General features: G+C 46.1%; 2 protein-coding genes across 2 annotated transcripts in view; one reads left to right on the top strand and one right to left on the bottom strand.

Moving 5' to 3' along the window:
- The first annotated feature begins 1,432 nt into the window (after positions 1-1,432).
- Positions 1,433-3,272, top strand: CEBPB (CCAAT enhancer binding protein beta). The gene has a single exon (XM_075768464.1). It carries the CDS (start codon positions 1,730-1,732, stop codon positions 2,714-2,716), a length of 987 nt encoding a protein of 328 aa, XP_075624579.1. The 5' UTR covers positions 1,433-1,729; the 3' UTR covers positions 2,717-3,272.
- Positions 3,273-3,725: 453 nt separating this feature from the next.
- The window catches only part of LOC142604185 (uncharacterized), a 170,038-nt gene continuing 159,150 nt past the window's right edge, over positions 3,726-14,613 (bottom strand). Inside the window, exon 6 of the mRNA XM_075769046.1 lies at positions 3,726-14,076. The gene's annotated coding sequence lies outside the window, so the exon portion shown is untranslated. The remainder of the gene's footprint in view (positions 14,077-14,613) is intronic.

Below are 14,613 nucleotides of genomic sequence, written 5' to 3'. Positions count from 1 at the left end.
CAATTTAATCTCTGGTGCATTCACCAAAGATTAACTTGGCAGATAAAGATGGAACTAGAAATATTTGAAGCCTGAAAACCTGTTAGGGTACTTTTGTTATGGAAAGAAAAAAAAAATCCTTTTAAAACATGAAAAGAAAAAAGCAAATTTAAAAAAAAAGAAAAAAGAAAAAAGAAAAAGACCGATGATCCACTGACTGATTCTTGAATTCTTCCTCTTTTCAAAGTTCTGAGGTTTGAACATTATGAACAGTTGACTGTTTGAATCGTATAATGCAATACCTGTTCCTCTGGCTTAACGTTACAATATTTCCCACACCGCAGGATTGCTTCACATTATTCTAAGAGGCAGTGTCATTTTCCCTGCAGTGCTAGGTCTTCTTTACTGAGGCGAAGGACACTCCTACTTCCTTTAATTATATGTTTTGTTTTAAATTAATGTCCTTTATTCTGGAGATGAATCACCAGCTTGTAGACAGGTAAATGTGGGAGTAAGAGAGTGAAAATATAAGTTTGATTCCCAAGGTGGGTGTCTTTAATTAAAACGGACATCAAGACTCAGTCTTCCTTCCCAAACTCAACCCGCGATTCTAAAAACACTCGGAGTCCCTGTTTCCATGCACGTATCTCACTTTCCTTCTGAATCCTGCCGCGCAGGGTCCCCTCTGGTTTCGGCACGCAGATTCCCTATCGCTTGTGTACCCTGACAGTCGCACCTTATCACGTAAAGTAAACACGCCAAAACAAACTCTAAGGCCACCGTCCCTGCACGGGGAGACCGCCCCGGGTTCCCTGCGCTCCCCGGCCGCCCGCAGCCCGCCGGGCCCTGCCCGGCTCCTCGCTCGGCTCTTGGCTTCGAGCGGCTCCGAGCGCGTCCCTGCGGACAGCTCGCCTGCCAGTGGGATTCGGTGAGGCGAGCACGGGACGGAGAATAACGGGATCTGTCTTCCATTTTCCCCTGCTTTGCCAAAATCCCTCCTGCCGTGATTTCCCCCGGGGTAAAACGGGACCCAGGCGGGGTCTGCGCCCACCTCCGCACCGCACCGCGCCGCCAGCCCCGAGCCCCGCTCTCAGGTGCGAGAGACGGAGCCCACGCCGGCGCGGGAGGCGGCAGCAGCGTCCCGGCACACGGGTGCCCCCCCCCCCCCCCCCGGGGCGGAGCCGGTGCCCGCTGCCATCCCCGCCGGACCCCCTTCCCCCGCAAGCCCCGATCCTCCCCTCACCTGCGGGGCCCCGCAGCCCGCCCCCCTCCCTCCCTCGGTCCCTCTCTCCCCAGCAAAGCCCCGGGTTTCTTGCGGCCGGCTCGGCGGGGCACCGCACCGGCACACCCGCCCCGGGTGCCTCCTCCGGGGCCGGGACCAGCGTGCGGCGTGGCAGGCGGCCAGGCGGTGACGCGCCTGTTGCTATGGGATCCACCGCCCCTATAAATAACAGGAAAGGAACTTTCCTAAGTCAGAGACTTTAGGACACGGGACCCAGAACCAGATGGTCCGGAGGAGACGCGCCAGCTCCCGCCGCAGCACCCGGAGCGGTGAAGCCCCGCCGCGCCGCAGGAACTGATCCAGCCCAGGTGGGCAGCGCAGCCGGGGGCCGTGCCCAGCGCCAGAGACTGAGGCAGGGTCTGGAGCCCCCACCACCACCCCCCCACCACCCCGACGGCGGCAGCTTGATCCTCTGCCGGGGGGGCCCCCCTGCGTCGTTTCCTCCTCCCCGCATCCCCCTTTGCTTTCATGCAACGCCTGGTGGCCTGGGACGCAGCATGCCTCCCCATCCAGCCGCCCGCCTTTAAATCCATGGAAGTGGCTAATTTCTATTACGAGGCGGACTGTCTGGCTGCGCTCAACAAGCTGCACCCGCGGGCGGCCGGGGGCCGCTCCATGACCGAGCTCACCGTAGGGGACCACGAGAGAGCCATCGACTTCAGCCCCTACCTGGACCCCTTAGCATCCCAGCAGCCGGCGCAGCCGCCTCCTCCCGCAGCAGCAGCAGGGGGCAACTTTGAGCCTCCCTGCAGCAGCGGCGGCGGCCAAGATTTCCTTTCCGATCTCTTCGCCGAGGACTATAAAGGCAGCGGCGGGACCAAGAAGCCCGACTACACCTACATCAGCCTCGCCCGGCACAGCCACCCCTGCGCCAGCCAGAGCCACAAGCCGGGGGGGCTGCCGGGCTGCTTCCCGCCCCAGATCGTGGAAACCAAAGTGGAGCCGGTCTTCGAGACCCTGGACTCTTGCAAAGGGCCCCGTAAGGAAGAAGGGGGAGCCGGGCCGGGACCGGGGGGCATGTCCTCACCCTACGGCAGCACCGTGCGCTCCTACCTGGGTTACCAGTCGGTGCCGAGCGGCAGCAGCGGGAACCTGTCCACCTCGTCGTCCTCCAGCCCCCCCGGCACCCCCAACCCCTCCGAGTCCTCCAAGTCCGCCGGCGGCGGCGGGGGCTACTCCGCCCCCCCGGCGGGCAAGAACAAGCCCAAGAAGTGCGTGGACAAGCTCAGCGAGGAGTACAAGCTCCGCCGGGAGAGGAACAACATCGCGGTGCGCAAGAGCCGCGACAAAGCGAAAATGCGCAACCTGGAGACGCAGCACAAAGTCTTGGAACTGACGGCCGAGAACGAGCGGCTGCAGAAGAAGGTGGAGCAGCTCTCCCGGGAGCTGAGCACCCTCAGGAACTTGTTCAAACAGCTGCCCGAGCCCCTGCTCGCCTCCTCGCCTCGCTGCTGACCCCCGGCCGGGCCGCGGGGCGAGCGGAGCCGCCGGCTCCCTGCCCTGCTCTGCGCTCCTCTCGGGCCGGGGCGAGCGAGAGCCCGGGGGCGGCTTGGTCGGTTGTTTCGGTTTTAATTTTTTTTTTTTTTTTTTTTTTTTTTTTTTTTTTTTTTTTTTTTGGTCTTTATTTACATGTTGGCGGAAGGCTCCGCCGCGGCGCGGGGGCCCCGCCGGGGCCGGGGGCTGTCAGCGGGGCGCGGTGGGGCCGGCCCCGGGCGGGCTCTGCAGGCTGCTGGGCGCTGGGGTTATTTAAAAGAGCCAGAGGAGAGCAAGGGCAAAGTGATGCAATCCTTTAAGCATGGCTGGGAATGCTGTGTACATGATGCAATCTCGTGTAACTGTCAGTCATGAATTGAGTAATCTGTTAAAGATGTTCCTACAGGTTTTTTTTATTATAAAGAATAATCTATTTCTATAAGAAAATACATATGTATATTTTGGGATCTATGCATTCTTGCTACATTTGAAGCATTAATGAACAATTTTAATAAACTTTATGACTAGGTTAAAAAAAGTAGCTTGTTTTATTTTGAAGGCACGATTAAAGGTAGACTCAACGCAGGGTTGAAATTCTAGCTGAATCTGGCTCAATGCTGTGATCAGGGATCAGGATTTTTGTTGGTCTTTCGACTTTCTCTGTGACTCAGAGAAAGGAAAAATAAAAACCCAAACCCCCAAACCCCAAGAGAAACCCAGCAAAGAGCAGAGCTGGAAAGCTTTAGCCAGTTCTTGTTGCCTCATTTTATTTCCTCTAATCACTTGCTTTAGCTGCCGCTTGGGTGTTGTTTGGGGAGGAGGTGTTTGTGTTGGGTTTTTTTGCACTTCTTGCTGTTCTGAACGTGTAGAGCGAGATGTGCTATCCAAACCATGACCAATCTTTGGCAAAGTAACACCAAGTCTAAAGTGGGAGGGAGGAAGAAAAAGTAAGGGAGGAAGCTTGAAAGGGTGGTTTTTGGTTGTTGTTTGGGGTTTTTTTTCCCCCTTTACAGAGTTTCTATTCTCTTAAGTTATGATTCAGCATTTCTTATGTTTGTAGTTTACAGGAATAAACATGAGAAAGTAGCATTTCTGTTGGATGTCGGTAATTTTGGTCATTGCTCAGGAAGCTCTCTTGAAACCCGGCCAGGTGAGAGGCGCATGAACAACTCCCTTATCTTTTCTCTTGAGACATTTTACTAAAAATCTGTAGATAGAGTTTCCCTGTGGAGAGGTGTTTGTTTCTGTGTGCATGCATGTTTGCTGGGGGCAAGCGGCAGATAAGCGGGGGGGTGGCAGAGGAGGAGGAGGAAGTTTGTAGCAGGCCATAACTTTGTTTTAGAGAGAACTGAGGCTCTGCCTGCTGGTGGAACAAGCCAGCCTTGCCAGGGCTCCCAGGCTGTGTTTCTTTCCCTGCCGTATGCTGCTGTGCCCAGGTCTGTAAGAAGTTAACAGTCTCAGGCTGGTTGCGTGGAGGGAGTTGGGCAAATGATCGGGTCTTACTCAGCAATTTCCATTTTCCTGTTAGGCCAAATTTAAGCGTTAAGTTTTTAGATCCAGATTCCCAGTGCCCCAGAAAAGAAACTCCTTAATCATCTATATTCTGTTTGACAGCTGAACACAGAAGGATTTTTCAGTATAAAGACAGTTGATTTGAATTTGCTGCTATACATTCCAATACAAACAGCAGTGGATTGCAGAAGGCCAAATCTCACATTTGTGGCTTATTTCTAGTGTTTCTTTAAGCAAAGCATGTTTTCTCCTGAAAGAACTGTTCTGCTTTTTTTGACACTTAAAGATTACAGCCTCCTGCGGGTGAATCTCCCAGAGCTCTTACTGAAATTTGTTACGCGTTCCCTGCTCCCGCGATGCCTCCCTAGCTCCTGCTCGGAGCTGTGCAGTAGTAAGCAGTGGAGTGTCAGTCCCAATACAGATTTCTCCCGTTTGCTTTTTAATTTGTACAGTGCGGTTCAGTTGTTTTTATGAGACCCTAAGAATAGATTTTCTTGGGTGAGCTAGCTCCTGCACCAGCATGACTCAAGTTCTTGCAGGCAGGATAGACGTTAGATCTTGTCTTGACTGTCCCTCGTGACGATGATTCCTCCAGCCTTCTGTGGCTGTTTATTCTACTATTCTTCTAGTTACGAAACTTATCCACATCGTTAGATCCTATTTTCTTGTTGTGCTGTAGGCCATGTAATGTCACCCAAACTTTGAAGCAGCGTTCCCAGTCAGAACCGAGTGCTGCCGAGGGTGGAATTGCTGGAGGACTGAAGATGTCCTCAGATATATTTCTTTCTTTCTTTGTAAATGTCAAAGCTTCTAACAAAAGTTCAGTTTGTGGGGGCTAGAAGGCAGGGTAGATTGAGAGATAAGATGTACTAAAGGTATTTATATTTGTTTAAATAATAGTCCAGTTTTGGAGATAGAGCTCTATCAGGCATGAATGAGCTAATCCCCGTCCTTAAACTTTGCCTGCCACAGTTCAGGAGAGCCAGGGTGCTGTTGCTGCAATTTAAGGAATGATGTTTAAATTCCTGCTGTATTCCACTGTATCTCTTAATTATGATTACGGATTTCTTGTTCAGGAGGAAACACTGCACTGAGAGCAGTGCAGCACTGAGTTTTTGTCAGAAAGATGCAGTTACAGACAGGAAAATCGAGGACGTGAATGCACCAATTTTACACTAGTCTCAGAAGGATTCATTGAAAGAGGCGGAAAAAGAATTCCCGAATTCTTCATTCTTAATCTTGTATTACTCACGTAACTTACATTGTAGGAGCTTTGTAGTGGTATTAAATGCATGGAGGTCATGAAATACCCTGCTTTATAAACAAGCATATGAAAATGCCCCTGTGAGTAAAACATTTCCTAGAAAAAAATAGTCTGGAAAAAAATAGTTTGGAAATGAATCTGAGAAAACTCCAAGCAGTAAAGGAGACAAAAGATTCCAAATACCTTTTCTCATCACAGTGGGGGAATTGGAAAATCCCTGTCCAAACAGTGGCTCAGTTCCAAATATTGATATAGTCTCCCATTACAACGAAGATTCTGTTGACTGAAAGCAGTACTCGGTACGTCTCGGTTGTCTTCTGCCAGGGTCTCTTGAGCTGCTTTGCCTCAGTGCAGCTGGTGGTAAGATTTTGCAGTCTATATGCAGGCAAACCATGCAGAGAAGTTAAGGCACTTACTCCAGTAGTCTGTTTTGAATTTTATGGAAGTTTATAAACAGCGTTTCATTTGTTTGTTTGGTTGGGGTTTTTTTCCCCTTTCAAATTATTTATTACGTTGACTCATTCGTACAGGTCTTTCTCATTCCTACTAAATTAAAGCATTTCTTTCTGTGTAGAAATAAGGCCGTAAGACCAAATCCCTAGCACTGACATCCCCTGTCCAAAGCACTCTTTCATCATTTGCTAGGTGTTTGAATTCAGTTGTGCTTAGTTCTGCAAAAGAAATCATATGTATCATTTTAAAAGAAAATATTCAAAAATACAAATATAATTTTGTTAGCAGTTCTTCTATCTCTTAATGGCAATTACTGCTCTCTGCTTATCTGCCCAAAGCATGTATAACCCTGTGCAGCTCTGACACTGTGGTGTTGCTTTCAGACTTCTCCCGCTGCCTTCTATTAGTGACTCTTGGGAGACGCAGGAAAATTTACGCTTGTTTCTCTACTAATTGTTTCTCCTCTATCAAACAAAATCACCCAAATTGCACACATGCACCTAAGGGTTATTGGGTGGGAGACTTGAAGACATTTGATAACAGTATGTTTTCTTCCTCACTGAAATCCTGCACTAGCCTTCAGATACCAAAATTACAACCTGAAAAAAGCTTTGTGCACAATGTTTACCTTTACAATTTCATTGCTAGAACAACTGTCATTGATGTGGATGTGTATAAAAATATGAAGTAGGTAGTTTTCAAGCAATGTTTCATTAGCTGTGACCAGTATAAAGTCAATGCAACTCAGTATCTGCTTTAATAAAGAGAAAAAAATGAATATAAGGCTAAATTACACATCTTCTTTTGTTATTTATAGTGATACTGCTTAAGATACAGTAAGCATTGTCTTGCATTTTCCTGTCATTCATACCAATACAAAGTGAGTCTAAAGCACCACCAAACCGGCACGGCAGGGTTTGCATTCAGTTTGTACTGGATATAGATCCAGTGGATCTATATACGGTGGATGGGGGGTAATGACAAATTTGGTTCTCTTTTTGCTACTGATTGCTAATGCAAAAAAAATTATTAGTACTCTCCTGAGTGTTAGCCTTTTTGTGTGTGTGTTTAAGTGTACACAAATGCTTAACAGTCAGAATTATAGGGCAAAGATACAGTAATTTGAAGTGTGAAGAAAAATTTAAACCTATGCATGTACATTGAAAGGATCCTAATACATGAACCAGGAAATCCAAACAGAACTAGGAATATAGTTAATTACTCCCAAGGAACCCATTCAGTTAAAATTCTGAATACTTTTTTTAATCAATCAATGAAGTAAAAATAAAACCTTGTGGCCAAAACTGTACATAAAATATGTGGAGGAATTAGTTCTCTTTTGAAAGATACTCGCTGAGCAGACAAGTGAAATCATTCAAAGAATGAAGTTCTGTTTGACTATTTGGTGAGACCCAGAACATAGGCTGAGAGTTTAATCTTTGCAACATAAAGCTAAACCTTGGTAGAAACTCTGCACTTGGATAATATCCTGAGGTTTTCCGAGGTTCCTGATTCTTTCACGTGAACTGAAGCTGTTTTGCCCCAGCAGATGGGCAGCACATCTATGGTGAGTATGTAAACACCTAAAAAGATTAGATACCGCCTTGGATTGACATCAGGATCATGTGAAATTTATGGTGCGGTGTTAGCCTGAAGCAAAACCACGTGAAATTTCAAGAGAGCTTCTCTCTGAGATGATGCTGGAGGGGCAGCGCGGGCACCTGCAGCACCATCCCTGGGGTGTGATGCCAGCGCACCAGTCCTCAGGAGCCGCAGTCGAGCAGAGCTCTCAAGTTCAGCACAGCCGTCATTCTGATTTGCTCAGTTTGATCTACTGGAAACCGAAATGCCTTTCATGGACATTTCCCCACCTGCTAAGTTGTTGGAATGTTTTGTTTTGAATAAAAACATGCAGTTCCAAACCTTCTGACTGGTTGCCACAATTTCACAGAGCAGCATCAAATTTAACCCTAATTTGTTTTAAAATTTTCACAAATGTATAGATTTACTATTAAAATTATTCATATAATAAATAATAATAAATTCCAATAATATTGTCTAGCTAATTAAAAGCTAAGGAAGACTTTGATCTACATCCAGTTTTCTCCTTGTGCTGTCCTATCTGCTCTTGCCTCTGGGATTCCTGTATCATGCATTACATAGATGTCCAAGCACCTTCCCAGAGTTCAGGGTATTTAAATCAGCGGTTTTTGTTAGGTCTCATAATTTCATACAATTTGCAGAATAAATCCTCTAAGAACTCAGACTATAGAAGTGCTGGCTCGGTCAGCAGACCTCGTTTTGATGGGCTCGAACACAGACGCCTCTGTACATCATGCCAGTCAGAGCATTACTCTAAGAACTGAATTTCTGACAGAGGCTACAAGATGCTATAGTCCCTATCCCCATACAAATCGAGCGCAACGGCTTGTTTGTTTTCTGTAAATACCTTAGGTTGGCTATTGCAACAGCAGTTCATTAAGCCTGCGGTAAGTAGCGTGGTGATGTTGTCTAGAAATTAGAGTGATCAGTCTCCTTCAAACAATGCAAAAATTCCTCTAACGCCTCATCTGCTGTATTCCCCTCCTCAGTTAGCTCACCTGGGATCTGCGTCCGCAAAGTTTTGTGATATATTTTCTATAAGCGAGCGGAGGAGCTTTGGGTTTAGAAACAAATGTCATGGTGACACGATGGGAAAATATTTCTGTGCAACACGATGAAACAATTACTTGGCTGAAGTAATTCAGGAAGGGAATCACAAGAACAAGAGAAAGTGCCTGGAGCCGGTTTGAGAAGCGGGAGGAGAGCAGTGGTGGCTCCTGCAGAAACATTGTTTTGCTGATTTCCCCGGCCTCTGCCATCTAGGCAATGACTCGGGGGTGGATGTTTCTGACAGTGATTTGCCCCACTTCTCGCAGCCTAGGTGTCTTCTTTGAAATAGTCGAATACAGATTCTGTCTATTGTTTTTTGAAATACGAAAGGCCAGAAAAAGAACCTAGAATGTAATTTATTAAGATACTTGTGTCTAACACTTAAATGTACAATGAGCAGAATAAGATCTGTGGGATAACTTGGCTGAATGAGATGTGTAGAATTACAAAAAAAAAGGAGTAATTATCAAGGAGTTTGGTTGCTTAAAGGAATGCAAGCTGGACCATAGCCACTTACGCTTAACTTGAGCACACAAGCCAGCTTTTGTGGCAGCTCTGTGAAGAACGGTAACTTCCGAGCAGTGCTGCTTTCTTGCTGCCGAGTTACTGATGACCACTATGGTGGCAGAAAATATTTTTGTGCTTGAAGTTAAGAATAGTGCTGACTGCTGGGTTGAGTCCTCAAATCTGAAGAAGAGAAGGCAGAAGGCCTTCATGTGTGACTTTAGCTATCGGGTGCACAGGATTCTTAACCACTTTCAAAGCAAATTACACTGCTGCAGAGTCAACAAGTGCAGAACGCTGACAGAAACTAAGATGCGAGGGATAAATACTTTGCTTTGAAACAAAAGAGACAAGTTTCTGGTCCTGGCTCTTCCACCAGTTTATCATATATCTTTAGATTATCAGTTTGCCCTTAAATGAAATACAAGCTGTATGCACAAATGTGCATCTCTAGTTAAGTGCAGTTGCCATAGCTGCAGGTATATTTGCCTATTACATATTTAGATCCTGATCTTACATATGTGCTTCGTTTTATACGTGTAGCTGTAGTGATTTCCGTGGTACTGTTATTACTCGCATGAGTAATGATAAATGCATAGATCCGTATTTACATGGATGTATTTACATGGATCTGTATATACATGGATCTGAGATCACAGTGTCTCTGGGAAAATTTTTGTGCCTTGCTCAGTTTTACAGCACATGCCCTAGCAAATTTTGAGCACTTTCATTTCATGTGTTTTCAAATTCAAGAGAGCTACCCATGCACATGGGCTGATTTGGCTGTCTCTTCGTGCACAAAAGGAGATGACAGTGCCTTCAGCATTTTTGCATTTCCCAGGAAAAAAACCCAAACCAACAACAAAACATCTGACAAGTGGGTACAGCCTATGCTCTACCAGCTATCCTTGGGTCTCACAATTCAACAAACTACTTGAGCGTATGTTATACCTGAACAGAAGCAAACCAATACTGAACACAAGCTTTAAAGTTTTGGATGTGCCAAGTGCTCTGCAGAAACACATCCTTCCAGAGCCACAGTGGCCTCTGGATTACATTGCTGTGATGCAGCCGTGGCATGGGCGTACATCCTGGGAAAGAAAACATGACAGAAAATCTGGATGTCCAGAAAGATGGTGAATGAGATGCACTCACACAGGTCAGAAGGAATCCTGATTTCCTCCTACTGTACTGAAGGAGCCCATCCAGTTTGTATGCTGGCCAGGTCTGGCAAGCCACTGTTTCAGAGCATGGTGTTAGTACCTGGCTGCTGATCAAAGGATTCTTAAGCAATAACCCACTCCACATCAGCAAGAGCTGCTGCCAAGAACCGTGGACTTCTGTGGGCTGGAAGACAACTGATAAAGCAGATGCTGAGAAAAGCAACGATGCCTGCATTGGGCAATCTGAGTGCTACTAATGGCTACTGGAAAAATGTTATTTTTATTTTAGTTCTGCAATTGCATAAGCCTGATTCGCTAAAGGCTCACAGTGACATGGCATTTGTACAGGGCTTGCTCTTCTTTTTCGCAGAGTATTTTATTTAGGTGAACAACTGCTCCCACTTTACAGGGGAAACCCACTACTCCTTGGTAGTTCTTCCTCTGTCAGTAACACACATGGGTCGATTGCGCCCTTCTCCAGAATTAGGTCCTGTGGATTTTGGCTTGTGAAGGATGGGGCACTGCAATAGGTGGGAATGATGCAATCAAACCTCTTGAAATACAGTCCTGTGCCTGGTGTAGGGGATACAGTTCATAAGTGAGGTTGACAGATTGGAAAGGGTTTGGCAAAAAGGGCAAGGAGGCAGAGCTCCTCGTGGTGAAGAGGCCTTGAAAGAAGGAAGTGATACCAAACAGCACATGGTTCTGGGAAGGCTATTGCAAGCTGTGGCGGTGATGGGAACCGTTTCCAACAGACGGGCTGGGGGCAATGAACTCTTTTCCCACTGACCTCATGGTAACATGAAGTGAAAACTCCACTCTAGTGTTTTCTGCCAAGTCCTTAAAGGCAAAACCTTAGCAAATGGCTCCTGCTTTTGCATTACTTCACTAGCAGGTGCTCTTCTGCACAAGCCCTGCAAGAGCTTTATTACCAGAAGTACACTATTAAACAGCCATAAGCTTAACCTGGTATTTACTGTAGGACTGTGCCTTTTTATTGCGCAGAGGGAGGGAACTCCCTTCTCAGCCCTCCAGGTGGTCCCTTCAGGGCAGGGTTGAGGCATATTGGCGAGAAGGGGTGGGGTTGGGTGGGAGAGGCTCTCATTGCTGCCCTACCTGTTCTGGGCATAAATTGAAATGATCAGTCTCTAAATCCTGCCAATTAGGCATGTTTTACTGGCATAAGATTCAGTTTACTATGATAGGTAAAACGAAAATGTTTCTCTTTAAAAAAAAAAAAAAAAAGGTAGTAAAATCCTGCTTCAGCAAATTTTAACTCCCAGAGCAGGGGTAGCAGGGGGCAGCAGTGCACTCTGTAGGGTACCTGACCCAGCCCAGACAGGAGCAGGGCAGCTTTCTGCAACACAGAACAGCTCAAGGACAAATACCTTAACACGTTTGTGTACCCCCTTGCAGCAGTGACTGTCTATTAGGGAGCCCGTGGAGCAGAGCTGGAGGATGCAGTCTGCAGTCCCCCACAGCATCCCCTCCTCTGCAATAACTCCGCTTAACATTCAAGGTAGCATAAGTGGAAAAAAAAAAATAGTGGTAACCCTTTCCTAGGCTCCACCTGCCAACAAAGCTCCACCTACGTGGGAGAGCAAAATGCAGTGGTTTTTACAAGACTATGCAACTGCTAATCAAGGTAGTACCTGTGCTCTGAAGTTAGTACCTTCCTAATCTTCTGATCAACAGATTTCTATAATGAAAAGGGCAATACGGACCTCTCAAATCTGTTACTTCTTGGTTTCTGCAGACTGAGGCAGACATTGTTCTGTTTTTCATACACTGCTCCCACTCTGAGGGTTATCTCGGTTACTATAAAGGCCAGAAATGATAGGGTTGGTTTTCTTCCTCCAAGAAAAGTTATCTTTGCAGCATGTGCTTCTGTCTTTCACCCATGTGAAAATATGGGTATGCTGTGCTGCCATGAAGCGTGAGGCTTCATCCTCTTTTGCACTCAAAGAAGAAGAGGGTGAGGACCATCTCCCAATGGCCCCGTATTCCTTTCTTTTCAACCATTCTCACCACTTAAACATTTAATCTCTGCTGGTCCACAATAAGCATTTCTGATATTGGCATTTCAGATCTTTGCGACCCTCACTTGCTTCAAAACAGGCTTTATTCTGAGAAGTTTGTCACTGGCACTTGGGTATGTGGAAGGTTTTTTTTAGGAAGTGAAGAGGACAAATGGGAAAATTAATTATCCATGTAAAAAACATTTCATACTGCGTAGAGCTTGCCTGTGAGGAATGCTGCCTCTTACTCTTATGTCCTGGGAACTCTGACTGACTCAGCCTCCTGCATCCACCGCTTGTCAAGATCCACAGTTGTTTATAATCAAATCACTCTTGCGTACAAATCTAGGGCAGAAAAGCCCATTTATTATAAGCTTCTGTACAAATGCAGTACTAGGTTCTTCCCCCCACTACCTACCACCTTGTCTTGAGGGGAGAAGGGAGGTGAATGGGACCTCCAAATAAACACCTCCCAGCTATTTGTGCTCTCTTCCAGCCTCTCCCCAAGGATTAAACATTAGCCAGGGATCTCAGGAGGGCTTTGGCCGCACTACGCAGCCGAGCAAGCCGGTGGGACCTGGCGCAGTGCAGGAGGGCGCTGCACTGGTCCTGTGCTAAATGTTAATTTAAGAAGTCCAGATGATGGCTTGTCAGCCTCTGCTGCAGAGATTGTGCTCTGCATTAATTAGGTAGGAGTGATGACCTAGTGATTCTGGAGCGCAAAGTCCTGTGTCTGGCATTGCTGCAAACTTGTTTCAGGATCTCGGGCAAGTTACTTCACCTTTCCTTGCCTCAGTTCTTTTATCTGCACAAAGATACTTCCTGGATTTGGGAGGATAGGGGAGGGTGTCTCAGGTCTTATTTATCGAAAGAACTGTGAAATATGAGATAAGAGACCTTGACAATACCACATATTATTTGAAGTTTATATTAAAAGCTAAAAATATGAATGAATTCAGCAGGGAAAGTTTTCTGGTGGAAATGACTGGAGCACAATTGTCCCTCACTCCAAACACTTCCCAGGCAGTAACATGACCACACGGAGTTTGGCTCATTATATATGTTAAATAGGCAGATGCTATTAGACAGTAATTTTTTTCACCCAGTGAGTAGAGAAGCCTATCCCTCATGATTAAATCCTCTGCAGGGGCCATATTTTTATCATGCCTCATACTTCTCGAGGTATTTGAAATCACCCTTGAAGCTGGATACTGTCTTCTCCTTTCTGCCCTGGAATCTGAGCTCTGTGTTCACAGAATTTCACAGAGTCCTCAGCATTTTCCTCTCAAATTCCCTTCCCTTTGACAGTATGTAATTCCTGACGTTGGTGGGTATTGTTGCAGTTTTATTAAGTATGTAATAACATGCTGTTCAGGGACATCAAGTCATGATAATGAACCATCCACATAATTTGGCCTGACTTGACGATCGACATGGAAGAGGACTGAATGGAGTTCATAAAAGCACCTTTAAGAGGCCGATGGAAATGTTTAAAGAAAAAAAGAAATTAGCAGTGTTTTGTACTGTGAAGCATTTTGCAGAGCAGAAAATTAATTAGCACTGGAGAGAACACACTCTTCTGGAATGCCCATGTGTGGCCCATTGTATCCCGTTTTGCCCTCTGAGTCATCCTCCGCAGCCACTGATTCCGTGCGAGCAGGAGCAGTCACAGTGGGATCAAGTTTAGTGACTTACTCATGTGAGTAAGCAGCCTCAGAGGGAAATTTCCCCTTGAGCAGTGGCCAGGGTACCATTGGCAAAAGCTGGTGAAATAACCTATGAAAAAAAAAAAAAGCAAAGCACATTTTTGCATATTATTATTATTACTCATTTACTTTTCACTTTAGGAATTTTATTATTTTAGATGACATGCTAAAAAACATGTCTCCAGTAAGCTGTATGTATCCCAGAGTGATGATCTGAGACACCCGGCACCTGGCGCGGGGCCTTCCTGCACGGGAGAAATTGCCCCCGTGAAGAGAATGCGCATTTCCAAGATGTAAGCGAAGCAGAAATAACAAAATAGTTCCTGGTGTGCTTAAGCCCTGAAACTGCACACGCACGTTACCAAGGCCAAATCCAGCTCTCTCCAAGTCTAGGTGAAAGGTCATCCTCGAATTAGGAAGCAAACTATTGAGTTACCAGCATTGCAGCAACCAAATAAACTCTCACCAAGTGATTGACTAAGACAGTGGGATATCACCCCCAGCTGTTGGCACCTGTCCTCTCATCATTAACCTTCATTAAGGTGGTCATCTCCAAACCAAACAAATGCACAGTTCAGTTACTAATATAAAAGACATCAATTAGATT

The sequence above is a fragment of the Balearica regulorum genome, chromosome 16 (assembly GCF_011004875.1).
Source record: "Balearica regulorum gibbericeps isolate bBalReg1 chromosome 16, bBalReg1.pri, whole genome shotgun sequence".
In the NCBI taxonomy this organism is placed as follows: domain Eukaryota; kingdom Metazoa; phylum Chordata; class Aves; order Gruiformes; family Gruidae; genus Balearica; species Balearica regulorum.
The sequence above is the reverse complement of the archived record's forward strand: the minus strand, read 5'-3'. Positions and strand labels throughout refer to the sequence as shown.

Excerpts from the sequence above, each read along its gene's own strand:
- CEBPB (XM_075768464.1), top strand. The coding sequence starts at position 1,730 with ATGCAACGCCTGGTGGCCTGGGACGCAGCATGCCTCCCCATCCAGCCG.